Source organism: Grus americana, chromosome 21 (assembly GCF_028858705.1).
Source record: "Grus americana isolate bGruAme1 chromosome 21, bGruAme1.mat, whole genome shotgun sequence".
Classification (NCBI taxonomy): Eukaryota; Metazoa; Chordata; class Aves; order Gruiformes; family Gruidae; genus Grus; species Grus americana.
This window is the reverse complement of record NC_072872.1, coordinates 9,493,289-9,520,543: the sequence shown is the minus strand read 5'-3', so window position 1 is coordinate 9,520,543 and position 27,255 is coordinate 9,493,289. Positions and strand designations below refer to the sequence as shown.

At 55.5% G+C, this 27,255-nt stretch overlaps 2 protein-coding genes and 2 long non-coding RNA genes across 20 annotated transcripts in view; 1 reads left to right on the top strand and 3 right to left on the bottom strand.

The window, feature by feature from the left end:
* Window positions 1-3,809: 3,809 nt before the first annotated feature.
* Window positions 3,810-8,523, bottom strand: LOC129215912 (uncharacterized). The gene is made up of 4 exons (XR_008580126.1): window positions 7,442-8,523; window positions 6,453-6,602; window positions 4,971-5,052; window positions 3,810-4,033 (listed from the first exon to the last, which is right to left on the bottom strand). It is a non-coding gene; the product is annotated as an uncharacterized LOC129215912 (long non-coding RNA).
* Window positions 8,524-15,435: 6,912 nt separating this feature from the next.
* LOC129215921 (uncharacterized) lies at window positions 15,436-17,463 on the bottom strand. Of its 2 annotated transcripts, none has more exons than XR_008580127.1 (3): window positions 17,325-17,463; window positions 16,195-16,415; window positions 15,436-15,644 (listed from the first exon to the last, which is right to left on the bottom strand). It is a non-coding gene; the product is annotated as an uncharacterized LOC129215921 (long non-coding RNA). The 2 variants fall into 2 exon arrangements; XR_008580128.1 differs by having other exon boundaries at window positions 16,195-16,451; window positions 17,325-17,453.
* MRPS16 (mitochondrial ribosomal protein S16) lies at window positions 17,365-19,329 on the top strand. Its single transcript, XM_054849957.1, has 3 exons — window positions 17,365-17,515; window positions 17,594-17,854; window positions 17,940-19,329. The coding sequence occupies exons 1-3, from the start codon at window positions 17,503-17,505 to the stop codon at window positions 18,062-18,064; spliced, it is 399 nt and encodes a 132-aa protein (XP_054705932.1). The 5' UTR covers window positions 17,365-17,502; the 3' UTR covers window positions 18,065-19,329.
* Window positions 19,330-24,005: 4,676 nt separating this feature from the next.
* SLC45A1 (solute carrier family 45 member 1) overlaps window positions 24,006-27,255 on the bottom strand; it is a 71,464-nt gene continuing 68,214 nt past the window's right edge. For all 16 annotated transcript variants that reach the window (XM_054849941.1, XM_054849937.1, XM_054849939.1 and 13 more), the window contains 4 exons: window positions 27,091-27,244; window positions 25,773-25,949; window positions 24,368-24,573; window positions 24,006-24,301 (listed from right to left, as the gene is read on the bottom strand). In XM_054849941.1, the coding sequence (XP_054705916.1) occupies window positions 24,020-24,301; window positions 24,368-24,573; window positions 25,773-25,949; window positions 27,091-27,244 (819 nt within the window). In that variant the 3' untranslated portion in view covers window positions 24,006-24,019. The remainder of the gene's footprint in view (window positions 24,302-24,367; window positions 24,574-25,772; window positions 25,950-27,090; window positions 27,245-27,255) is intronic.

Here is a 27,255-nt window from a genome sequence, read left to right as displayed (position 1 = left end):
GAACCAGGTCGTCACGCCAACGATAGGCGACAGGGGTCTAACCCAGAATATAGCTGCAAACTCTTTCTCAATCTCTCCAGCCATTCGGTGGGGGTTTCATCTTTCCTCTGTTGTTCATTAAAGGCCTTATTAATATTTTGCCCTCTAGGTACAGAATCTCTAATCCCCTGAATTATCATATCCCGGAGATCAACCATGTTATTTCTATGTGCAGGGTCTTGATTGTCCCAATGGGGCCGCTGTAGGGGCCATTTTACATCTCCGGCGGGACCATGCTGATGCCTCTGATCCCAATGTCTCATGCCTGCTGTTCTAATCATCCCTCGCTCTTCATGTGTGAACAAGATCTTCAAAATAGACTCCATCTCGTCCCAAGTGTAAACGTTGGGTCCGAGGAATTGATCAAAATGTTCTGCTACCCCTAATGGGTCCTCTAACAAGTGTCCCATTTCTTTCTTAAATTCCCTCACATCCCGGGAGCTGAGAGGTACAGATACAAATCTGACTCCGGGTTGTGCCCCCCCCATAGCGGTTTCCCTTAACGGATACAATAAATTTTCCTCTCTTCTCTCTCTAGTTTGACTTCTAGTTATTATTCGATTAGAAGGAGGAGCATCTTCCCCAGGGTCTGGGGGTGCTGTTGGAGGGAGATCCTGCTCAAGTTCTTGTGGTAGCGGAGGAGGGGGAACATAGGGTGGGGGAGACGCTGGAGGTTCGTCTATATCCCACCTTTTTTTCTTATCATTTTTCTTTTCTTTCAATGGAAACAAATTAGCGGTCTGAGCCGTGCCCAGAATCCATAAAAAGGCATATTCAGTCCCCTCCTTATTAAATGGTTGTTTGTTGTTAACATATATATTTAATTGTTGACATATCCAATCCTCCAAAGATCCATAAATTGGCCAATATAAATCTTTTCTTATTTGTTTTCCTCCCCATACTTTCATACAATAATGGACCATTTTCTCCTTAGACTTCCCTTCTCGATAAGGGGTATCATCCCAATATTGAATCATTTGACCTAAAGGCCTATCCTGGGGTATGTCAGGGAGCCCACCCCCACCCCGTATCTCCTGCATGGAAACAGAAGCCTTACTTTCCTCCTGTCCCATCTTCCGAAAGTGCCTTCTCTCACTCAAATTCACTCGCTTCCCTCCGTTCGTGGCCCACGCCCTCGCGGACAATGGGAACCGCACTATTAGGAGGTCCACACTCACTTCGCCCGGTGGACTACTAAGCCCAGTGGACGTCTCAGTCACTCGCACTCCGGGTACCCAAACCCCGACCGAACGGAACCGCAATATACTTACTCCCGAGTCTTCGTCCGGCTCTTCGTGCACAAAAATTACGGGGAAATGCAGTATCTCTTTTCTTTTCTCCTCCTTTTTTTTTTTTTTTTTTTTTTTTTGCTTTCCTATCTCAGTTCCTAAAATCCAGGTGAGCTAAGTCGGAATCTCCTCCGGGACCATCCGAGGATGGGGCGCCCTCCCAGAGTTGAAGTCCGAGTCGGCTGTCTGGATCCGAGTCACGGCACCAAATTTGTTATAAATTCAATCTGTATTTATTAAGGTAGGAAAGCAAAAGCAGCGCTGGGCGGCCGGGGAGTTGCAGCTCCACCAAAGGCTCGCGAATGCAAACAAGCTAAACAGCCCCCTTTATAGGTTGATTTTCGTGCCTTTCGGCTTTTCGGCTTCTTCGGTTATCGTGGCTCCTCCAAGTCTGGGTAGTTTGTTACAGAGATACAAGTTGTCATAGTAACATAGCACTGCAATTTGCAACATTTTGCCAAACTGGATGTTCTCTGGTGCAGAATGATGCAGAAAGATTGCTTTTTCTGGTCTAACCCATTTTGATCACCAAATTACCTCCAATTACTTATTACAACGCTAACATCGTATCTAAGGCCGTAAGATTTTGGAGGGTAATTTTTGAGAGTTCTGCAATTTCAATTTACAAGGTTGTTAACCCACGAGCGGTATAGTTTGCCGGTTTTTCAATTTCTCCTGATAGGTTTAAAATCACTTTTTCCAGTTCGGTCACCCCTAAAGATGGTATGAACCATCGGAGAAAAAAATGAAATCCCGAGGGCTTTTCTATTAATGGGGTATCGGTCCTTTTAACGCGAGTTAAAAAGGTGCGATGCCAGATTGGAACTTCTACAGTTTTCGGGAGAATCTGTAAATCCACAGTTACCAATCCTAGAGTGCGAATTCCTCCCCGACGCGGAAGTACTTTATAAGCTTTGTCGCTACGCGACCGAAATACTCCCGATGCCTTTGGTCCCCTCTGGGCCCGGCTCGAGCGAGATTTAATAGGATTAGTTGTGTTACATTTAGTCCGATTTCCCGCAAAAGTGTGGTTAAGATAAAACTGCAGAGTCAGACTCTCTGGGGGGTAACGTCTCTCTACGCAGAGGATGTTATGATATTTGTCTAAAGGAGGAATTTTGATGGTGCGGCGCACGTTAGAGATCGGATCTGCCAAGGACTGTGCTAAGAGGTGTTCTTAACCCAGAGAGATGGTCTCCTGCCTGCAGGAGGTCCTCCTCCTCTGTTTCTTTAATGAAGCTGCCAGCTGGATCCCCTTCATTTTATTCTTCAGCTGCATTGCCTTTTTCTGGCCTCTGGCTTGGGCCGCAGCAGCTCCTCTGTGCGGCCAGTAAGTGTCCAGCTATGCTTTTTTGCCTGTGCCTCTAGGAGAAGGAGGTCAAAGGCAACCCACACAAACCTGAGGCAGATGCAGCAAACAACATCCCCAGAGAGGAACCAACAACTGACCCCTCACCACTGGCCTCTGGGAGAGGGAAACAACCAGCAACTCTCATCCACAGTGATGACTGTAGCTCGCCTGAAGCAGCAACCCCTTCTTCTGGGGGAGCTTTTGGAGATGCCGCTATTTTCTCCAAACTGATGCTAATGACACCAGCATTTATGGTGCAATAAACTATCTTTGAGGGCCAGCGTGCTAACGTGAAGACAGGGTCAGGCAGCAGTCTGTGGCTATAGGACAGGCTACAGGGGAGGTGCTGCAGCTGGGAACAGCTGTGTGGGCTAACCAGAGCTAGAGCATTTTTGTTGAGGTGAGAGGCAGACAGTGCCTTTTCCAAAAGGGGAAACGACAGCTGCCAGCACGCACTGGCAAGCACCGCCTGTCAGCCGAGTGCCGTAAGACTACAGCTCCCAGCGTGCCACGGGAGGCAGCCTTCCACACTTCCTGACCCTGCGGGGACACTGTCCCATTCCCTCGCACCAACTCACCGAAATCCCCGCGGAGCTGCGACAGCAGCACCGAGCTCTGCAGCGCGGCTCCGGGCTGGACCGCCAGCCAGCACCCCCCCCACAAGCTCCGACACAGCACGGACGCCCACCAGCTCCAGGCAACCCCTGCCGCCCAGCTGCGACACGGTGCAGACCCCCCCACCCACCACACGGCTCCAGGCAGCCCCCCTCCGGCTCCGTGCCTCTGACCTGCACCCTGCCACCCACCCACCCCCCCACACCCCTCCTCAGAGGCTGCCCCACTCACCTTCTCCCTCCGTGCAGCCACAGCACAGCAACACCTCCACTCCTCCCTTGGCTCACAGCAGCCACTGTACACCAGCAGCCCCTTATAGGGAGGGGCCGTGGCCATCAGCCTCACTGCCCGCACCTGGGGCACCAGCAGCCTCACTGCCTGCACCTGGGGCTCCTCCAGCCCACAGCTGGAGCCTCACATGAACAGGGGGCCATCGCCTGACCCCCCCACACACCTCCTCCCCTGCCCTCCATCACAGCCCCCCCGCAAAGGAAGCGCCAACGCAGCCGGCACGGCAAAAGAGACCGCAAGCGTTTATTCAGTCAAACACAGAGCCGGTCCCGGGAGAGACTCCGCACTGGGGCTCGGGGCCCGGCCCTGGGGCACCTCGGCTGTCCTACCCAGAGCCACGCTCACCAGTCCGGCGTGGAACAGACACACGGTCGGTCCGTCAGGCTGCTGGAGAGCTGGGCTGCTATGTGCAGGCTGCCGCCAAAACCGAGGAGCCAGCTGCAGGACGCTAGAAGAGAGGAGAAAAGTGGCAGCCAGCTGGATGGGGGGGGGTGGTGGGGGGGTGGCGGCGGCGGCGAGCGAGAAAGCGCGAGGCAAGGAAAGGGATGGCGAGTGAAGGACGGGCACAGGGAGCCTGACAGAGAGGGAGGAAGAAGCGGCAGGAAGAGAGGCAGCGGGACGGCGACCGACAAACAAGGACGGGGAGCGGGACAGAGAGGCAGAAACTACCCTGGGCGGGCAGCGCCACGGCGAGGGAGGAAAAGAGAATAAGGGCAGGGAGCCGGACCGAGAGGTACGGCGAGGGGCAGCGACACGGGGAGCAGGACAGAGCAACAGAGAATAAAAAAAGGAAGCGGGAGCGTGAGAGAACCGGGCTGGGGAGCAGGGAGAAGGAGAGAGCAGCAGAGGGAAAGAGGACCGGGGAGCGGGACGCTGGGGCAGAGTGAGAAACAGAGGGGCAGGGAGCAGGACAGAGGGGCAGAGGCAGAAGGAGGACAGAGGGACAGAGAGACAAAAGAGGGAGACGAGGACTGGGCAGAGGGGAGAGAAAGACGGGGGCAAGGAGCAGAGACACAGAGGTGCCAGGAAAAGGACGGTCAGATGGAGCGAGAAACAGGGTCGGGGAGCAGGACAAAAGGACAAAGAAAAAGGCAAGGAAGAAGGAAGGAAGGATAAAGGTGGGACAGGGAACGGGACATACGCAGCGAAACAAAGCAGAACAGAGAAGAGAGGACAGGGATTGAGGAACACAGAGAGAGACGCAGACTGGTACACAGAGACGGCGAAGGTAAGCAAAACCAGCGACGGGCAGGAGGACCTGGTTCTGACACCCCATCGCTCCCGATGTCGCTTCCACGTGCCGCAAGACAAGAGAATGGGAGAGTGAAAGCAAAGGCACGGGAAACTTAACGCTCTTAGTAATTTCACTGAGCATCACAGCTTACAGTTACTCAATGTCTTCCGGTGTCACGGGATGAGGTACAACTGATTTCGTCTCCATATCTCTGGACAGAGCTTTTCTCATATCTGTAGGGGACAAAAAAAAAAAAAAAGATATTCTAAGACGACAGTCCTTGCACAAAGCCACGTTCAGCGAATTCTCTATTACAATAAGGTCGTTTCTAACCCAGAAGATTTCACAGAATCATAGAGTATCTCAAGTTGGAAGGGACCCATACGGATCGCCGAGACCGAGCCCCCGCTCCACGCAGGACTACCTAAAACTAAACCGTGCGACTAAGAGCATCGTTCAGACGCTCCTTGAACTCCTGACAGGCTCGGTGGCCGCGACCGCTTCCCTGGGGAGCCTGTTCCATGACTGACCGACCGCCCTCTCAGTGAAAAGCCTTTTCCCAACGTCCGCTCTGAACTTTCCCTGACGCAGCTTCGTCCCGTTTCCTCGGGTCCTAGTGCCGGTCACCGGAGAGAGCGGAGGTCAGCGCCTCCCCCTCCGCCGTCCCCCATCGCGGAAGGTGTAGACTGTGATGAGGTCACCCCTCGGCCTTCCCTTCTCCAAGCTGAACAAACCAAGTGACCTCAGCCGCTCCCCCTAAGTCTTGCCTCGGAGACCTCTCGCCATCTCGGTCGCCCTCCTCCGCACACGCTCCGAGAGCGCTGTTCAGCGGCACCGCTCTCGACTGGAACCTAACGCTGCACGTAACTCAACTGAGCGGAAAGGAAATGACGGGCTAAAGGGACAAATACACGATTTAAGGCAGCCGCAACGATGGCAGATGTCTGTCCGTAGCCCTTCTATTTATTTCACAGCACTCCTGCGTATCAAACGAATGGTACCAGAACAGAAAAGGTATACAGCGTGGCCACGTTACCCCTCGGGGAGGACGGCGAAAGGAGAGAAGATCTAGAAAGAGGAAGCAGCTGGTACTTCACTTTTGGTAACAGAATTAACATCAACATGTTCCTTCCCTTTGAAATTGAAAATGCCACCCAATTCTCTGCCACTGTTGACCACCGACACTTGTAAATTTCTAGTGAAACAGCTGAGGAAAAAGTTTCAGGTCCCTGGCTAGGGGAAGAAACCAGGCAAGCACCGCCGTTCCTTCCCCCCGACAACACTAGCAAAAAAACCAGCCGCTGGGGGCGAGAGTTCCTCCGAAAGAAAAATCAGGTGAGAAACCGCATTTTTATTTTCAGCTTACCTACAGGATAAATGTAGTTGTAGTTGTTTCTGCCACAGATGCTACAAAACGCGTAAACCGCACAAAGATTAAGTTTTTTAACCGATCTAAGGTTCAGTACGAAAAGCTACCTAAAGGAGTACGCAAAGTCCCACTCATCAACAATTATCTGACCCTGTTTCATATTAAAAAAAAAAAAAAAAAAAGTAACGCTAATCACACAGACAAGCCCAGGAACCCTCAACATGAGAATCTTTCCGTTCAGCCAGAGGCAGAACAAGTACTTACCACGGGCATACTCATCTGGCTCTCCGCTGCTAGCAGAGCGGCACGCCAACGCTGTCCGGTACACGCCGTAGTACGCCTAGTTGCTTCTACGTATTTACCGCCACCTGATTTGATACTCTCACAAAGAGATCGACGAAAAAGCCACCCTTTCTTTGAAAAAATAAAAACCAAAACCACACAGTTAAGGAACGGTAGGCGAACGTATTTCTAAATCATAACCCTATCCGTAAGAAACTATTAAAAATAGAAAAAAAACTTCCACGTTTTAGATCGCGTTGCCTTAGGGACTGCCTCCTTCAAAGCCTGCCTGTTGGGGGGGGGGGGGCGGGGGGGGGGGGGGGCGCGTGTGCGCGCACGCACGCGCGTGAGGCGTGGAAATCGGTCATAGAATTCAGTTGCCTAACGAGAGACGGCCCTTCTCCTCGCAAGGCAAACGTTTCAAAACATCGTACTCTTTTCCGATTTTACCGGCTGGTACTGGGGTTGCCCTACCAGCATGAGTTGGGGACCCGTCCCTCTGGGTCCGTGCGACGCCAAATTAAATATTCTGCAAGTAACCGAGCAGGAGATGGAAAGTAAGCTAAGATACTCTCTGCCGTACAACGTTTGTTCGCGATCGTCCCCGAGGGAATCGCACAAAGCCCACGCTTGCTGAACCGGTACGTCGGAGGCCCTACAGGAAACGGCGCTGACGTTTCGCCAAGCTCTTCTCCTGTCAAGAAGAGGACCTTTTCTGCGGCATCCCTATTGGCATTCGGCCTGCTTTCGGCTCATTCTGGCAGGTCAGCTTTCAGAGAAAACCTGAGATTTCAAACCGCCAAGCAATATTCACGATTCTTGCTCTCTGACTACGGGGAATTTCAGCGAATCGGAACGCTACTTGGAGCAACGTTCCGGGTCTGTTTCGCTGCAAACCAAATATCTAAGCCACGGACCGGGCGCCCGTAGAAAAATTACTTTAAAAGATTAAAGACAAGCACAGTACTCACTTTTCTGAAATTTCTTCCGGTAGCGCCATCAATTTAGCGGCCGAACCCAGCCGTCGAAATTCCGGTGCAACGGACCAAGCAGGAACGTGTCCGTGCCGCTCTTCCCTGGCCACGGAGCCTTCCGCTCTACCCGTTACTGCGAACGTACGGAGCATCGGCGCAGCAGCACCTGTAGAATAACGCACCGCCCACAGCTATACAGAAGAAGAATCTGAGACGACGGTAGAAGACCCCAGACCAAAAGTCACCGCGGGACTAAGGGACGCGCGGACAGCGCGCGAGGGGCGGGTGTCCGGGACCCAAGCGTGTAACGGCCCCGGGATTTCTTTGTTCCGGGTCCCTCTCTTTGGAGGCGCCCCGCCCGGGCCGATCCCGCCGCTGCACCTTTCAGTTACGTTAATTATTTTACAAAATCCGACACCCGGAGACTGCTGCCGGAAGCCTCGGGTCGAGCCCAAAGGAGGAGGAGGAAGCGCGCCCGAGAAGAAGCGTGCGCGCGACACCGTGAACGGGGTGCGAACGCTGGGGCGGCAGCTGCTCCTCCTCAAACAGAGACAGAGAGAGAAAGAAGAGGGGGAAAGCCACAGGGTACAGAGGGCGGAAGTGGAAAAGAGGGGCCGGGAGCCGGACAGAGAGAGGTGGAGAAAGAGGCCGTCGGAAGGGAAGGGACGGGCTGCGGGGCAGAGGGGGACTTGCCAGCGCCAGGTTCGCGGTTCCACCCGATAATCTTAAAGGTCTCTGCCAACCTCGACGATTCGGTCCCTTTAAAAAACAATCGGGATCTCGAGGCGGACCGAGAGAGAGACGGAGAATATAAAAACGGTCGCGGCTAAGAGGGCAGAGAAGGAGGAATCGCGAGACAGGGAGAGGCAAGCCGGGCAGGGGAAAAAGTCCCGACAGGCTTCTGCAGTGACAGGGAGGAATTGAAAATTCGAGAGAGGGAGCTGGACAGAGAGAGAGAGACGGGGAAAGGTAAGACGGTGGCGAGCTACCGGGCAGAGAAGCAGAGTTTAAAGCCGGGGACCGGGAGAGGGACAGAGAGGGAAGGAGAAAGGAACGAAGGGACGGGCTGCGGGGCGGGAAGGAAGGAGGGAAGGAAGGAGGGAAGGAAGGAGGGAAGGAAGGAGGGAAGGAAGGAGGGAAGGAAGGAGGGAAGGAAGGAGGGAAGGAAGGAGGGAAGGAAGGAGGGAAGGAAGGAGGGAAGGAAGGAGGGAAGGAAGGAGGGAAGGAAGGAGGGACAGGGAGCCAGACGAACCGCGACGGGGAAAGAAAAAGGTACCGATGGGCTAGGAGGCAGAGAGGGGAGACTTTAGAAAAACAGGGACAGGGAACGAGACGGAGAAAAGGAACCGTAGCGACTGGTGCCGGGACAGAGAGGCGGGCCTTCGAAACGAGGGGCAGGGAAGAGGCTCAAGAGGGACGGAGAAAGAGAGAGACTCACGATGACTCGCTACGGAGCCGAGAAGGAAGACCTCGAACAACAGGAACGAGGAGCCGGACAGAGAGAGCCAGAGACGGCAGAAATACCGACGGGCTACAGGACCGAGGGGGAGGAATGCAGAAACAGTGGCTGGGGGCCGGACAGAGAGACAGGGAGAGAGAGAAGGAAACAATAGCCACGGGCTACAGGGCAGAGAGAGCGAGGACCTAAAAAAGGTGGGGACAGACAGCCCGTCAGAGCGAGATGGAAAAAGAACATAGCGGGGAGCAGAAAGCAAACCAAAAAACGCCACAGCGGGGTGGGAAAGCGAGGGGGGCAGAGGAGGGCCCGCGACACAGAGGAGAGGCGATGGGGCCCCGCGGGCCCAGGACTCACTGCAGCTCTGGCTCTCGGCGCTGCCAGGAGAGCTTGCCAGCGCAGACGCTTCTTTCTCCTGCTCTCCGCCTTTCCTTTGCTGTCACTCCGGTCGCTCGGCTGTCCTCCGCCTAAGAGAATACACGGGTGTCTTACAGCTCCGAGGAGATGAGTCTTCCTAGATGAGTAGCCTCCCTCCCTCCCTCGCTCGGTACGCGGCCGCACCGTGCTTTGGGTTACGCGTGGCAACCCTGCGGTGCCCGTCGGCAGCCTGACCTGCCACGGAGCGCAACGAGGGATCTTTCCTCACCCGGCGAGGCAGGCGCTCTCTTGCCTGCAGCGGGAGGCAGCTGCTGGCCGGAGAGCCTTCCATCTCTTCTTCTTCTTCTTCTTCACCTTTCTCGGGCCGTTCCAGCTTCCCTTAGGGCAGCTCCTGTCCACGGCCGGTAAGCGCTCTGCCGCCTGTCCCTTTTCGCCCCCACGCCACGAGGCGAGCCAGGCCAGGCACAGGCGAGGCGGGTGCAGTCGACGGCATCCCCAAGGGAGGGACGGGCAACCACGTCCTCAGCATGGCCTGGGAGAGGGAAGGAAAAAGCAGTGGCCGTTACTACCGGAGGTCGGCCCTGGCCGGAGACCCTCCTCCTTCTGCAGGGGCTTCCGGAGATGCCGCTCTTTCCCCGCGCTGCTGCCGCTGCCGCCAGCACCCCCGTTCAGGAAGAAAGCAGCACAGGGGAGGGCCAGCTTGCCGCCTTCACGCCAGGGCTCGGGGGCGGCCTGGGGCTGCCGGACAGGCTTCCGGAGAGTCCGACCGGTAGTGCTCGTCTCGGGACACCGGGCAACGCCTCACCACGCGCACTCACGCTCTCGTAGCACGGCCGCACCGCTGCTCGGGAGCGGCTGGAAGCCTGCAGAAAACCACTCGAAACCAGCAAAAAAACCCCAACCTCGCGCTCCTGCGAGAGCAAGTCGGGCTGTCCGGCAGCCACGTCCGCGAAAACGACGCCTCCCGGCACGCACTGGCAAGCGCCGCGTGGCAGCCATTAGAGTGCCGTAAGACTACACTTCCCGGCGTGCTCCGGGGAGCCAATATGGCCGACCAGCAGCCGCGTGCCCCAAGACTGCAACTCCCGGCGTGCCGCGGGAGGCAGCCTTCCACGCTTCCTGACCCTGCGGGGACACCGTCCCGTGCCCTCACCCGAAAGCCGACTCACCCGAAAGCCCCGCCGAGCCGCGACGGCAGCCCCGAGCTCCGCAGCGCGGCTCCGGGCTGGACCTCCCCCGCCCCCGCCTCCCCTTAGTCACCTCCGAAAGGCGCGGACGCCCGCCGGCTCCGGGCAGCCCCCGCCGCCCGGCTCCGGACGGTCTCCCCGCCCGGTTCCGACACGGCGCGCACCCCCCCACCCGCCGCACGGCTCCGGGCAGCCCCCCTCCCCTCTGTGACACGGACCCCGCCGCCCCCCCGCCTCTCCTCGGAGGCGGCACCGCTGCCGCCGCCCTCCTCGGGGCTTTCCCTGGGACCCGCCGGTCCATCCCGCTGCCCCGCTCACCTTCTCCCTCCGTGCAGCCGCAGCCCGGCGACGCCTCCGCTCCTCCCTCTGCTCACAGCAGCCCCTGCACACCGGCTGCCGGCAGCCGGTTCCGGGGAGGGGCCGTGGCGCTGCACTGCGCATGCGCGGCGCTGCCGCTGCAGTACCGAAATTTGGTCGCCAGGCGGCAGCACCGAGCGAGCATGCGCTGTGCGCTGCGTGAGGGGCGGGGCTTGGCGTGCATCGGGGCGGAGTTTGCGTGAGGGGCGGGGCTTGGCGTGCGTCGGGGGCGGAGTTTGCGTGAGGGGCGGGGCTTGCGTGAGGGGCGGGGCTTTGGCGTGCGTCGGGGGCGGAGTTTGCGTGAGGGGCGGTGTTTGCGTGAGGGGCGGGGCTTGGCGTGCGTCGGGGCGGAGTTTGCGTGAGGGGCGGGGCTTGGCGTGCGTCGGGGCGGAGTTTGCGTGAGGGGCGGGGCTTGGCGTGCGTCGGGGCGGGGTTTGCGTGAGGGGCGGGGCTTGCGTGAGGGGCGGGGCTTTGGCGTGCGTCGGGGGCGGAGTTTGCGTGAGGGGCGGTGTTTGCGTGAGGGGCGGGGCTTGGCGTGCGTCGGGGCGGAGTTTGCGTGAGGGGCGGGGCTTGGCGTGCGTCGGGGGCGGAGTTTGCGTGAGGGGCGGTGTTTGCGTGAGGGGCGGGGCTTGGCGTGCGTCGGGGCGGAGTTTGCGTGAGGGGCGGGGCTTGGCGTGCGTCGGGGCGGAGTTTGCGTGAGGGGCGGGGCTTGGCGTGCGTCGGGGCGGGGTTTGCTCGGGGGCGGGGCTTGGCGTGCGTCGGGGGCGGAGTTTGCGTGAGGGGCGGGGCTTGCGTGAGGGGCGGGGCTTTGGCGTGCGTCGGGGGCGGAGTTTGCGTGAGGGGCGGTGTTTGCGTGAGGGGCGGGGCTTGGCGTGCGTCGGGGCGGGGTTTGCTCGGGGGCGGGGCTTGGCGTGCGTCGGGGGCGGAGTTTGCGTGAGGGGCGGGGCTTGCGTGAGGGGCGGGGCTTTGGCGTGCGTCGGGGGCGGAGTTTGCGTGAGGGGCGGTGTTTGCGTGAGGGGCGGGGCTTGGCGTGCGTCGGGGCGGAGTTTGCGTGAGGGGCGGAGTTTGCGTGAGGGGCGGTGCTTGGCGTGCGTCGGGGGCGGGGTTTGCGTCGGGGCGGAGTTTGCGTGAGGGGCGGGGCTTGGCGTGCGTCGGGGGCGGAGTTTGCGAGGGGCGGGGCTTTGGCGTGCATCGGGGGCGGAGTTTGCGTCGGGGGCGGAGTTTGCGTGAGGGTCGGAACTTGGCGTGCGTCGGGGGCGGAGTTTGCGCCGGGGGCGGAGTTTGCGTGAGGGGCGGGGCTTTGGCGTGCATCGGGGGCGGAGTTTGTGTCGGGGGCGGAGTTTGCGTGAGGGGCGGGGCTTGGCGTGCGTCGGGGGCGGAGTTTGCGTCGGGGGCGGAGTTTGCGTGAGGGGCGGGGCTTGGCGTGCGTCCGGGGCGGAGTTTGCGTGAGGGGCGGGGCTTGGCGTGCGTCCGGGGCGGAGTCTGCGTGAGGGGCGGGGCTTGGCGTGCGGGGCGGGGCTTTGGCGTGCGTCGGGGGGCTTGGCGTGCGTCGGGGGGGCGGGGCTTGGCGTGCGTCGGGGGGGCGGGGCTTGGCGTGCGTCGGGGGCAGAGCCAAGGAGCATCACATTTGGATCCCGAGGATGCGAGCAACGTGACCTTGATGAATACGTTAATACCCGTGCACTGCGCATGTTCGAGCCCACTGCGTCATCGGTGCGGCCCACTTACTCCCTGTAGCATTAGTCGCGTGACGCGTAGAGGGGACCCTCCCTTTGAACGTCCAGCCCAGCGCCGGCAGTCGGGGTGCCAGGAGGAGCTGCGCTTTGGTACCAATTGCTTCTGGAGCAGCTCGAACCCCTTTGTATGCTGCCAATTCCTCTTGTTTCAGTTGGAGCGTAGCGGGCCTCGGATCCTCTGTATCCCTGACTCCAAAACCTCAGGGGCCGGCCTCGAGTCTCCCCTGGTGCTTTCTGCCAGAGACTCCAGGTAGGACCGTTCTCCCTGGCTGCGGTGTAGAGCGCATTATTTTTTACATCTGGTCCTGCCTGGACTGGCCCAAGGGGGACTGCATGAACTGTTTCCCGTTTAATTTGTTCAAAAGCTTGCCGTCGCTCAGGTCCCCTTTTGAAATCGTTCTTCTTCCGGGTCGCTTGATAAAGAGGACTTACAATCAAACTGTAATTTGGGATATGCATCCTCCACAAGCCCACAACACCTAAGAAAGCTTGCGTTTCCTTTTTGTTAGTTGGTGGAGACGTAGCTGTTATTTTGTTGACCGCATCCATCTTGCGGATCTCCTTTGCAGCTCCCTTGACCCTACTCTGCTTTAGAGCAAAAACGGCTTTCAGAAGAATTTGGATTATTCTCTTCCCTTTCTCAAAAACTTTTGCTGCTGAGTTGCCCCATACAATGATAGCATCAATGTACTGCAGGTGTTCTTGAGCTTCACCCTGTTCCAGTGCGGTCTGTGTCAGTCCATGGCAACTCGTGGGGCTGCGTTTCCATCCCTGGGGCAGTCAAAAAAGTCAGGAAAAAGATAGCAAGATGGAGAAATCACTAAAAAAGTGATGAGGAGCCCTGCAGGGATGTGGCGGAAGAAAAACAGGGTTAGGGAGCACAACAGAGGGAAAGACTGAAAATGATGAGCGGGGAGCAGAACACGCAGAGCAAGGGAGAAATTGAGAGGAATAAAGAAGGCGGGAGGGAGAGAAAAAGATTGAGCCAGAGGAGTTGAGGAGGAGAAAAAAAAGACAACAAGACAAAGAAACAGAAAAGGAAAAAACCAGTGACGGACTGCAGGATGAGAAAAAAGGCCAGGGAGCGGGACAGAGGGGAATAATGGGACAATAAGCTGGGCAGAAGGATATAGTGAGAACAGATGGGACAGGCAGGGGTATGGAGATGTACAGACAAATACTTAGGGGGAGAATGGAGGACAGAAAAAAAGAAGACAAAGAGTAGGTGAGAGATGGAGAAAGAAACATTAGAGACACAGAGAGCAGTAGAGTAACAGGACCAAAGCAGAGTGACAGAGAAAGGAAAAAATCCCCCCAAAACAGACAGTGATGGGTAGGTGGCCGGAGGGACAAGGAAAGACAGGAAAAGGACAAAGGGATATATAAGACAGGTGAGGGACAAGTAGACAAAAAGCGGGACACTGCAAAATAGGCAAGAAGAGTAGGACGCTGGGATAGAGAGCCAATGAGAGTGACAGAGAGAGAATGACAGATGCAGAAGAGAGAAGAAACAAGGACAGAGACTCAGAGAGAGTAAGAGATGAACAGGAAGGAGGAACAGTGAGATACAGAATGAATAATAGAAAAAAAAAAAAAACCAACCAGCAACAGTAAGCAAGACAAAGAGACAGAGAAAGAGAAGGAGGGAGAGAGATAGGAAGGCAGGGACATGGAGCGGCACATACAGGTGCAGAGAGGAAAAAAACACCAGGGAATGGGAGAGAGAAACTGTGGGAAGAAAAGAGATGGATGCAGATCAGGAAAAAGAGATGGACAAGGAAAGAACAATGAAGGCTGCAGGACAGAGACAGAAGATGAAAATAAAAGATAGAGGGAAGCAGGACAAAAGCATAGCAAGAAAAAGAAGAGGGAGAAGTAGAACAAGACAGAGAAAGGGAGAGAGGAAGAGGGGGCAGGACAGAAGAAAAGAGAGACAAGGAGAGGTAAAGACAAGCAAAGAAAATCACAGCAGCGTGGGAAAAAGAGGGGCCAGGGGGACGGCCCGGGGGCGGGGCATCAAATAAAGGCGGGAAGGGGCGGGGAAAAAAAACACCTTTTCGGGGGCGGCTGGAAGCCTGCAGAAAACCACTCGAAACCGACAACAAAACCAAACCTCGTGCTCGTGCGAGAGCAATTCGGGCTGTCCGGCAGTCACGTTCGCGAAAACGACACCTCCCGGCACGCAGTGGCAAACGCCGCATGGCAGGCGCGTACCGTAAGACTACAACTCCCGGCGTGCCGCGGGAGGCAGCCTTCCGTGCTTCCTGACCCTGCGGGGACACCGTCCCGTGCCCTCGCGCCGACTCACCCGCAAACCTCGCCGAGCCCGATAGCAGCCCCGAGCTCCGCAGCGCGGCTCCGGGCTGAACCCCCAGCCCGCCGCCGGCCAGCCCCCCCGCGTCGCCGCCACCGGCTCCGACACGGCGTCCGCCCCCCCTCCTCCTCCCGGTTCCGAGTGGTCTCCCCGCCCGGCTCCGACACGGCACGAAACCTCCCCAGCCCGTCTCCAGGCAACCCACCCCGCCGCTGCTCCGTGCCTCTGACATGGGCATCGCCGCCCTCCTCGGGGCTTTCCCCGGGACCCGCCGGCCCATCCCGCTGCCCCACTCACCTTCTCTCTCGGTGCAGCCGCAGCCCAGCGACGCCTCCGCTCCTCCCTTGGCTCACAGCAGCCCCTCTATGCCGGCTGCCCCCAGCCCATTACAGGGAGGGGCCGTGGCCATCAGCTTCATTGCCCATACCTGGGGCACCATCAGCCTCACTGCCTGCACCTAGGGCCCAGCAGGAACCAGGGGCCATCGCCTGACCCCCCCCACACCTCCTCCCCTGCCCTCCGTCGCAGCCCCTCGCCCCGTGCAAATGAAGTGCAAACGCTGCTGGGAGGGCAAAGGAGACGGCAAGCGTTTATTCAGTCACATGAGGACTGAGTCCCAGGAGTGACGTCACGCCGGGGCTCGGGGCTTGCCCCTGGGACACCTCGGCAGTCCGGCGGGGAACGGACGGTCGGTCTGTCGGGCTCCTGGAGAGATGGGCTGCTGTGCAGAGGCGGAGGCCGCCGTGAAAACCAAGGAGTGGGCTGCAGGACACTAGAAGAGAGGAGAAAAGTGGCAGCCGGCAGGACAGCAGGGGCGTAGCGAGAAAGCACGAGGCAGGGAAAGGGACGGCAAGTGAAAGGCGGGAAGCCCTACAGAGATAGAGAAAGAAGCAGCAGGGAGAGAGGAAGAGAGGCAGCGGGACGGCAACAGACAAACAAGGACAGGAAACGGGATGGAGATGCAGAAAGAAACCCGGGACAGGCAGCACGGGGGGGGGGGAAGCGGCAGGGAGAGAAAGACAAAAAAGAAACAAAGCACACGGCAGAGAGGGAGGATTTAATAACAGGGGAACCTGACAGAGATGGAGAACTAAAGAATAGCGATGGGCTACAAGACTGTCGTGGTTTAACCCGGCGGGCAGTTAAAACAACCGTGCAACCGTTGGCTCGCTCCCCGCTGCCCCCCTCGCCAAAAAGGAAAAAAAAAAAAAAAAAGGGTAAAACTTGTGGGTTGAGATAAAGACAGTTTAATAGAACAGAAGAGGAAGACATAATAATAATAATAATATACAAAACAAGCGATGCACAGCACAATTGCTCACCAACTGAAGCGGATACCCGGCTAGTTCTCAAGCCAAACTGCCTCCCGGCTAGCTTCCCCGGTTATATGCGGAGCATGACGTCACATGGTATGGAATATCCCTTTGGCCAGCTTGGGTCAGCTGTCCTGGCCGTGTCCCCTCCTAGCTTCTCGGGCGTCCCCCGCATTCTCGTTGGCAGGCCAATATGAGAAGCTGAAAAGTCCTTGACTGCTTAGCAGCAACTAAAACATGAGTGCGTCATCAACGTTATTCTCATCCTAAATCCAAAACACAGCACTGTACCAGCTGCTAGGAAGAAAATTATCCCAGCTGAAACCAGGACAGATAGGAAGGAAATGAAAAATAGCAGCAGGGAAGCCAGACAGAGCAAGATGGTGAAAGAAAATAATAGTGACGGGCTACAGGGCAGAGAGGGAGGCTCTAAAGTTAGGGGCCGGGGGCCAGACAGAGACTGAGAATGGAAAAACCGTGATGAGCTACAAGACACAGAGGGAGGAATTTTAAAAAGCAGGGACTGAGCACTGTACAGAGAAAGACGAAGAAAAGAGTGACAGGCCGCAGGGCAGAAAGGGAAAAATTAAGAAATAGTAACAGAGAACCAGACAGATCACGATGGAGAAAGAAAAAAACCTGCGATGGACTAAAGGGCAGAGCGGGAGGAATGAAAGAATCGGGGACAGAGACAGAAGGAGAAAGACGTCCCAAAGATCCCGTTTCCCCAGGGAAGCCACAGATCCATCAGGCTCTTACTCGCAAGGATTTGGAGACAGCCAAACGACGGAGCTGCGCCTCCGTCCGCATCGGTCCCCCGCCCCGTCCCGCCGCTCCCAACAGCTGCGCCTACGGAGCGCTCCCAGCCCGTGCTCCCCGGTACCCTCCCCTTCCCGCCAGCCCCCTGCCCTGCAGCCCAGACCAGCCCTCCCCGCTCCGGGGCGCGCGCACCCCACAGCCTTCACCCCCTCCTTCCGCCAGCACGCCCCGGCTCAGCCCAGGGAGGGACAAAGAGCCCTTCGAGGTAGCCCTTGCTGCGCGCTCCCCTCCGGCCACACCGCAGCGGGCAGGAGACCTCCCGACACCCGCGGCCCCCCCGGCAACCCTGGCTCTCAGCGCCGGGCGGCCCCGACACTCACCCGCGGCTGGCGAGAAGAACCCAAGCTTTGCCGCGCACCCGCCTCTGCTCCCGGGGGCTGCGGGAGAGGAGCAGGCCGCTCCCTGGCCCCGCCGCCCGCCTAAGGCTGCGCTGGCCGCCGCGCTTCCGGTCCCTCTTACGTCATCGCGCCGCGTCGCAGACAGGGCCCGGCCGCCGTCATGGTACAGCTCGGTGAGTACCCGCCGGTGCGGCCCACCGGGCCCGGCCCGGCCCGGCCCGGCCCCTGACCGCCTCGCGCTTTTTTCGCAGGTAGCCGCCTCCTGAAAGGCTACCGCGGCGGGCACGTCGTGATCCGCTTCGCCCTCGGAGGCTGCACCAACCGGCCCTTCTACCGCATCGTGGCGGCGCACAGCAGGCGCGCCCGCGACGGGAAGTACCTGGAGCAGCTCGGTTGCCTCGACCCGCTGCCCAACGCCCACGGCGAGAGGGTGGCGGGGCTCAACCTGGAACGGCTGCGCCACTGGCTGGGCTGCGGCGCGCAGCTCTCCCGGCCCGCCGAGAAGCTCCTGGGTAGGCCCGGGGTGGGCGTCCGGGAGCGGGGGGCCGAGGTGGGGACCCGGGACGGCTCGCCACGGCTCACCGCCTCTCCTTGCAGGTCTGGCGGGGTTCCTGCCGCTCCACCCCATGACGGTTACCGGAGCCGAGAGGCTGCGGCGGCGGCGGCGAGCGCAGGAGGCCGTCGCGCCCCCTACGGACGGCTCGCCCGGCGACGCGCCCTGAAAGACGCCCCGGCCGCGGGGCTACCAGGCGGCCCAGGACGGCACCGGCCCGCCCCGAGGATGCACCCCACCACCTCAGGGCATTTGACCGCATTAAAGTGTCCTTTGCACACTCTACACACTCTATGCTGTGCGTGCGCTGTTCTGTCCAGACTCGGCTCCGAAAAGTTTACTATTGCTGCCGAATTAGGTGCGGCAAATAAAAAAGGAGCTTTCCTACTATAATGCAGGTACAGCACCATTCCAGTAGGCATACGCGCCTTTTTCTAAAGGCACAGTATTAGCTGTAGCACATTGCTTTCTGCAGCAATGACGTGACTACTGCCAGCTTCCGTTTGCCGTGCTCGTCAAGCGTTTTGACTCCTGGCTCTGATTTACCGTAACGAGTCAGTCCGTCGGTCCGGGAGAGGCCTGCGCAGACAAATGCAAATGGCACTGCAGCTGCTTTTCTGTTTAGTTTCTCCAGAGAAGTTCTGGGTCCATTTATTCACATACAAGCAGAAGGGAAAGACTTCTGTCTCGGGGAAAGAGGGAGCAGGGCTTGCAGTAAGCGACAGACGGGTCTTACTGCTTTGTCACGTATTTGACCCTGTCCTTAGAAGCAAGAAACCCACTGAAGTCTCTCTCCTACCTTAGATACGCCGCTTGCTTTTTGGGGTTTCCTTTGGCGTAGCTCTTACACGACTCTACAAAGGTCAGGCAAAGACAGGTTTCCAGTTTTGCGTCCCGATAGGGCTTGTAGCGTAACCACTCCAACAGAGGAAGAATAGACAAAATGCTCAAAGATAAAGGGGCGCGCTTGCTTTTAACAAAATCACAATACTGAGAACAGGCAGTTCTGCTTTCAGATAAAAGAGTAGATGATTAAAAAACTGCTCTTAGAAGCAGATGAGGCTGTGAAAGGTGGCATTGCTTTTCTAATACCTCCCCCTTCTTCCATATATTTGATAGGTTCAGAGTCCCATTTTATATTAAAAAGTGGTGACTGTACTCTGGTACAGGGTTTCTAGGAAGTTCCTCTCAGGCTTACTCTAGATTTCCTTGCTGCAAAGGTAAAGGTTTGCATCTGCGCTGTTCTTCCCATTGTAATCTAAAGGTACCGCACAGCTTCCCCTTTCTGGAGCTTTCCGCTTTGAACACAAGAAGGTAGGTCCGTAAGGTTTCTTTTGAGCCAGTTTGGTGGAGGCCTGCCTTTATTTTTTCCTGTTAAAAAAACACCCACTGCTTTGTTACTAAATAAAGAATCCCACAATCATACACGAGGCAGTAAAGCCGTTGCTTTCACGTCCTTCTGAATTCCAAAGTGCTACGGGGGTGCTCTGTAATGCGACAGGGTGAGTGACTATCGGCATCAGACGCTACAGTCGCAAAACACGATAATACCACCGGGTCGATGAGGGCAGTACTGAGAGGAGAGTCTGGCAGTGCGGAAGTCGCTTTCCGCAGTACCTCCTCTCACCTCGTCTCTTGCCTTGCCTATCGTGTTGAATCTCGAGTCCCCTGCTAAGGGATCTGCTACGCTGAGAAACAAGGTGCAACTGATAGGAAGGGGCTTACAGAAAACGGGGTGTTTCTCCTCACCCGATTCCCTCTTCCTTGTCCGTGCAAGGGGCGGGTCCGTTTCTTCTTGTGGAGACAGAACGAATGACTTTTTTGGGGGTTCCTAAATTGTTGCACGTGGATGAGAAGAGTAAGGTTGCGCAACAGCGCGCAGCCTCTGGGCCACAGTACGCCCAGCCTGCCAAGGTAGCGGTGGATTTTTCTGTGCAGACGCAGAGTACCGCACGCCAGTACAGGACAGCCTAAGCTTTAAAACGCACAAAAAAACCCCCCCAAAAATAAATTGGCATACCGAGCTTATAAAGCGTAATTCTGTGATAGCTGGTGCGATGCTGTCAACGGGCGAGGGCTGCGAACAAGTTACAATGAGCCATTCTGGTATTTTGCAAATGGCGAGAGGCGCAGTTCTGGGAAAAGGGTACGGCTGCGGCCTCCGTGAGCGTGCTAGAGAAAAACGGTAGCGGTTCGCTACAAGCGCTGAACGCCATTTACGTGTTGGGCTGAACCTGCCTTTCCAGAGATCAGTCGATACTCTTCTTCAGAGCCGTGACGACCTGTCGCTCGAGGGGTCCGTACATAGTAATGGAACATAGAGGGATCAAGGTTCAAGGGCATACGCGTTACTGTAGACGCTGCACTAAATACTCTCTCTAGAGCAAGGGCTAGGGCAAAAAGAGCAAGAATTTTCCTTTCTTGGTAGGAAGAAGCTATTAAACTTACTCAGCTGTATCATGACCTTCCCCTCTTCCCTCAAAAGTTGTGCGAGCTAAGAAAAGTAACCGCGCACCAGGAAGCTGCCTACGCTAAAAATTCTCATGAATTCTGTGCATTTACTGTTTCTGCACAGGATACACGAGAGCGAGTGAGCGGGAAAGGCTTTTAACGTGAAGAACTCCTCGTACGGCATGGAACAGAGTCTCCCCAGAAGCCTCAAACCTGCTAGGAGACGGCATGGACGGCAATACCAGGAAAACTATGGATTCTAGTAAAAGACCTCTAGTCTGCCCTGGCGCTGCTGCCCTACAGCTTTTGCTGTTGTCTTGGGTGTTGCAGCCTGAGATTTGCCACCCTAAATGCAGGCCCGCTTTCGCTAGCGCCTTCCCTTCCACTGACCCTGCTACAGAAGCAGCAACCTGGGGCAGAGGAACAGCAATGGAAAGTAGCAGCAGCCATGTCCTTAGCGAACAAAACCCTTCTCAACAGAAAACCTAGGCTAAATGAATCATTATGTCCGGAAGTACGGAGAATGGGAAAAATGTCAAGTTACATAAATTAAATGGATGCTGGAGATCTCCCTTGGCTTTTCAGCTCCAGTAGTCCTAGAATTCTCAAGATGTTTACGGTACTTAGTGCAATCCCATTGGGTGTTGTTACGATAATGGCATCCGAAAGTCTCTGGCTAAGGCCGTCTTCCAGTCTGAGGGAGGGAGAATGTACATTAAGAAAGCCACCTTTTACCCCGAGACAAATTCTTTTTTTAATAAAATAAAGTGCATCTCTTATAGAGTACAAGATGACTAATGACTCGTTAGTAGAAAATAAATTGTCTAGACAACACTTTTCAAACAGTTCCCAATATAGCTTTTCTTTTTTTATATATACAGCCATGCAATTTTATTTTATGTGATTCTTGAAAAGACTTATTTTCCTCATTCAAAGACACAGCAGAACTTCCAAAATCATTAGGTTGCCTTTTTTGAGAGAAACGGCAGAGGTCAAGTGAACCACAGACACATGCCGAAACGGTTACAGCTAGCCTAATCACAATCACAAGAGAATCGATTAGGTGCTTTCTCTTTCTCTCCCCATTTTCCCTACTTCTGTACACGTGTTATAATTACATTTGCAAACGTCCGCAAATAATTGCCATCAAACAACCTTTAACGATAAGGACTTAATCGAAATTAACCTTGAGGCACCGCCAAAGAGATCAAACTACAGCACGGCGTAAAATCACTTTCCTGCCTAAACTCGCGCGTCTTACTTCTAAAGAGCAGCTCGGAGATTTAGACAGAATATTTGAAGCGTTTGGATTCCGAAAGGTAAACGTCGCTTTGCAGCTCACAGTTCGACAGTGACCGCATACGGTAATTTCTGTAAAACACAAAATGTACGGCAAAGGCAGAGAATAAGCAAGTCAGCGATGCCTCTTTTTTAAGTTATTTCTATGCATTTGGCGCAACTTCTGACTCTGCGCGACGGTGGCAGGCTCTGGGTTTTTTCTAGACGCCACCGGCGTCGCTCAGAGCCCCAAATTAACGTACGTTGATGTTGTCTTAAAAGTACTGTGTATGTCAACGCTACATAAATACACATTGAAAAAAAAGTCCATATCCCATAAAACAGAAAACGTCACGTATATTCCATTAGGCAATGCATACGGGCATAGCAATAGTTTTATAAGTATATAAATGTATTTCGTAATATTATGCACAGATGGAAGCAGAGACAAACGTTAGCATCAAATACATTGATTTCATCAATTCTGCCAATCTTTTGAAGATGATCTGCAACTCCAGCTACCTAGAAAAGGAAAACGCTCACGACCCATTTAGTGCAGTAACGCTGGCTGCAAAACTTAAGATGAGAAAACATTTTAAGAACTGGTACCGCATTAGCTAGCAGGACCAGAAAAAAAAAGTCATTTTTGAATTTGAAAGTTCAATAAGATAAGGAAGAGAAATTAAGGTTACACAGCAGACCGACAAGAAAAGACACATTCTCCAAAGTGAAGTCTTTAGATTGTCAGAAATCAGAAGCGCCAAATGTGTGTTTTCTCGTGTCACTTTGTTCCAGCTTCATCCTCAACATTTTTGGAGACGGCCATCCCGTAATCGAGGAAATGGCACGTCACAGATACTCCTGCAGATATGACGCTAGGTAAGCCCAAACAAAGAGAAAAAGACGTAAAGACTCATCAATCTGACAGTCCTTTACCTCCGAGGGTTTGACTTGGTAACTTCAGCAGCATTCCTCCGTTTAAGTAAATACCGAGTAGCATGAAACTTGCTTCTAAAATGAGAAAAAAAGTAATATTCGAGGGCGGATGATAAAAACGAGAGAGTCTTACAAGTTGTGCGTTATGCTTTCAGCACTGGAGTACAGTAAGCCGCGACAGCTAAAGATTACACAAGCTATTTAATCTTGACGTAGTCGATCAAGCATCTGAATAAACTTAGGGGAACAGTCAAGTACAAGTCCTTTTAAATGACTGCCCCCCCAAAGAAACCCTTCTTCTGGACCTAAAGACCAAGTGAGCAAAAACAACCTCTACGGGGATGCCACGGACAGCACGAGTAAACGCCTAAGTGCCCATCAGCCTCGGTAAACCTTGGCTGCCTACCCAAATATGGAGGCAGGCTGATGGGAACCCCAGAAGTAGTTTTATTTCCATTTTCATCTTTGCTCTGAAAAATTAAAAGACTCCTGGGCTTAAATGGAACTTGTACGCGATCTCACACGTTTACCGCCTTCCAAAATGAGAGTAAATTTGGAATTCTCACAGATAATGAGACCCAAAGCTCTTTCACTAGTTTCAGTGGGATATGGAAGATGCAGCTCTAGCCGACAAGTACTTAGTCACTGTTCCCCATGCAGATTTTAAAATGTCACGAGGTACAACTGTACAAAAAACAAGGATGATGTGTGCTGCAGGCTTTCAGACAAATGACTTTTCTTAAATTCTCAACTGAACTTTGAGAAGTAAGCTCCTACCCAAGGGAGGCTGACGCACAGACCCCTCTCCCCAAAGCTGGGTTACGGACAACTGCCCATCCTCCTGCTAAGTCATCGCAAGCCATCGTGGTCTCAGTTAAAAGTCTTAACGCAGGTTAAGTCTCAACCCACAGGCTGGTCCCGCCGCTCGCCAAGGCCTCACAGGAGTCACCGCTGCCCTCGTCAACTGAGGACCGGGCCGCTCTGCCTGGCCGTGAGATGGCACCTTCTGCCCAGGAAGCCGTCGGAGCGCCGCAGCGCCAGCACTCCCGCAGTGGCAGTGCCCGCAGTGGTGCGTGCAGCCCTGCAGCTTGCCGCTGCCCAAGAGATCGTGGTCACCCTGCCCGGGCACCATGTTTCCAGGTCCCCTGCCTCAGGCCGGACGCTGCCGCTCGTCCCCCTGGGAACGATGGCACCGTGGGGCGGCTGGAGGGAACGGCCCCATGCCGACACCGCCGCTTCCTGTTGCCGTGGCCCCAGGGGCACAGGCGGGTCTTTGCCGCCTCAGGGGAAGGACGAGCGGTGCCAGGCGCCGCCGACTCGCCCCTCGCCGAAGCCAGCGCAGACCTTCTCACCGTTTGCCACGCCCGCTGATGCTGTCCGGGGGGCGCGTGAGCACGCCGCGCTGGGGAGGCCGAGGGCGACGCAATGAGGCAGCGGAGGCCGTGGCAGTTTCTCCCATTTATTCGTTCCGCGCACGGGGCAAGAGCGGGCGCTGCTCCTCGGCGGGCGGCAGCTCCTCGGCGGGCGGCAGCTCGTAGGTGACGCAGAGGGAGGAGAAGAGACAGCCCAGGAAGGACACCAGGCTGGCGAAGTACATGGCACCGCTGGCACTGCCCACGACCGCCGTCAGCGGCCCCATGGCCAGGGCCACGAGGATCTGCGCCAGGAAGTACTGGCAACTCAGCAGGGAGATGTCAACGCCCATCCCGCGACGCGTGCCCTCCGCCTGCGAGCCTACGAACTGCGGGGGACACAGTGTAAGGGGGCGCCACAGCAGCCCCTCTACCCTCCCCGGCCCGGGGCTCACCTCGCGGCTCTGGTAGTAGTCGCAGAGCAGAGAGTAGGGCAGCGTGCAGAGCGTGGCAAAGAGGATGCCATAGGTAGTGCACAGCGACAGGATCACGTAGACGTTTCTGGAGAGCGTGGCCAGCCCCGTGCCCAGCCCAAAGGCCAAATACGCCACAAAGTACAGCGTCCGTGTGCTGAACCGCTCCTCCAGCTTCTCCAGGGCGGCTGCAAGACAACGGCACAGCATTTGGGGTGAATCGCAGCCCTCCCTGCCGCTAGCCGGTCAGTGGACCCAAGGGGTGCACCTTTGGGCCCTGCAGCCCAGCCGTCAGGCAGCCACGTCTCGGCAGCAACCGTTACGCCTTTGAGTAACCGGTGGCTCGCACGTGAGTGCCAAGGACCCCTTCCAAATCCCACTGTCACAGTGCAGTCTTGCTGCCCTACCTGTGTGGAGGGCACGGCTGAGCTGAGGTCCGGCAGTGCCCCCTGTCCCGGAGGAGTAAATGGGAACTACTTGGGGGGGCGGAAACATGACGCACACGACAAGGTGCGGGGGCGGCGTGTGACACTGGGACGCTCTGCTGGGGACACGCAGGCACCGAGTGCTGCTCACCGGAACTGTGCCTATAGTGGCCACGTGTATTTCTGGATTCAACGTACATTGAAAATGCCACTTGTGAAAGGAACCTTACAGAATCATAGAATGATTTGGGTTGGAAGGGGCCTCAAAGATCATCTAGTTCCAACACCCCCCCCCCCGCCATGGGCAGGGACACCCTCCACTAGACCAGGTTGCCCAAAGCCCCGTCCAACCTGGCCTTAAACACTTCCAGGGATGGGGCCTCCACAACCTCTCTGGGCAACCTGTTCCAGTGCCTCACCACCCTCACAGTAAAGAATTTCTTCCTAACATCTAACCTAAATCGACCCTCCTCAGCTTAAACCCATTACCCCTTGTCCTGTCACTACACTCCCTGATAAACAGTCCCTCCCCATCTTTCCTGTAGGCCCCTTTAGGTACCCAGAGCTGGATGCAGTATTCCAGGTGGGGTCTCACCAGAGCAGAGCAGAAGGGCAGAATCACCTCCCTTGACCTGCTGGTCACACTTCTTTTAATGCAGCCCAGGACACGGTCGGCTTTCTGGGCTGTGAGCGCACACTGCCGGGTCATGTTGAGCTTTTCAACAATCAACAATATGCTAAGAGAGTTGTGTTTTCGCTGGACTGCTGACCTCATCTGCTGTCAGCACAGGCTAAGCTAACTAGCTGGGATAAAATGGTGAAAAAGAACGCTCTGCTTCAGCTCTCCTGCCGTGTGGTAGGCTACGCGCAACATAAATGCCAGGCTACGTGTTGCAGAAATGCCGCCTAAGGAGCAGGTGCATCTTTCTCACAGCGGTGGCTAAGACAGCTGTACTAAGTACCTGAATAGAAAGCAGCACTGAATGCATAGATGCACATTCCCCAGCAGCCCATGGTGACCCCAGCGTTGTACTTCTGATACTCATCTGAGTTGTGAGGCGCTTTCGGATTCCCTTGAAACACTACTTCTCCCATGAAGTCGGTATAGAAGAGTAACATCCCCTCAAACGAAAGCCATCCTGAAAGAAGCCAGAAGTAACCTATTAGGATTACAGACTATCTGTTTCCCCTTGTAAGTTTACACAGACGCTATTAGCCATATTACAAATCACAACCGAAGAGAGGTTGCGCAACGTGTTACGTAACGTTCAGCCGCGTGTATCCGAGACTGCTGTTCCCCATGCGTTACAATGTTTGTCAAAGACATTCAGGATTTTAGAGACCAAAATTTATCCTTTGAATTCCTAAGTGGAATCCCAGAGGCTGACCGCAGGCCACAGAACACCGGTTTAGCAAGGCAGAAAAATAGGTTACGGCAGTCTGAGCTGCCTTCGAGTTTTGACAGGACGCGACGCTCGGTTTCACAGAGCAGCTCATCCCATAGTCGTTTCAGGTTGCTGTCGTCCTCCCACACAGAACTGGAAGGAGCGCTTCTTATGTCATGGCGTCTAGAGTGCCTTCGACACCGCTAAAAACTACTACTCGCAAACCGGCGTCAGTGACGCCGATGCAGGCTGTCTCTTCGTTCCCTTCACAGCCAATGAGTATTAACTACCTGTTACCTTCTGTCCAACTTTGCGTACGCTGGATCGCTTGCGAGCCCTTCCTAACCATCAGTCACGCACCGGTAAGGGTAAAGTTAACGGTGCACTGGTTACGGGCACTCCTGTGGTGTCACGTTCTGCACCTCCTCACGGTCTGTTCTGGGACCCCTATATGTGTGCTGTCAAAGGGAGGAAAGCGAACGCCGATCTTGGGTGTAAGCAGGGAAATACGACTAAGCTTGTCTTTCTGCTCAGTAATGCCAGTTTCAGAGTGTTTTAAAAAAAATAAAAAAATAAAAAAGTCGGTAGTTTCAAGTTCTCGGCTCAGTTACGTTTCTCATCCTGGTGTAAACATTCCATCTAACAGACGCGCTGATTTAGGCACGTTTTCTAGGAACATAGGCTTTAGAGTTTTGCTGGGTTTCTGGTTTTTTTTTTTTCCTTTATCGGTGTCCCAAGAAACTAAATAACAGACACTACCTTATTGGTGAGTGTACATGGAACAAATCACATCCTCTCTAGTTAACAGCCGTTGCAGCAATAGATAAAATATTTAAGAACATTCACCCGAGGTAGACTACTTCACAGTGAAATCAAGAGGGCACTTTCTGAATACCTAAGAAGTGGTTGATGCAGAGGTTACGAAGAGCCTTGGGCATCTGGCAGACGGTCGAACAAAGAAGTTTCACGGAGAGTGGTTGCTCAGAAGTCTCGCCTGATCCATTCAGCTCGCTCTCATACTTAACACCGTTCAGCAAGATATTAGCAACCTGCGTCATAA

What these genes read in the sequence shown, in the direction of transcription:
- MRPS16 (XM_054849957.1), top strand. An exon ending in GCCCGCCGAGAAGCTCCTGG is followed by an intron (nt 17,855 to 17,939) that starts GTAGGCCCGGGG and finishes CTCTCCTTGCAG; the next exon opens with GTCTGGCGGGGTTCCTGCCG.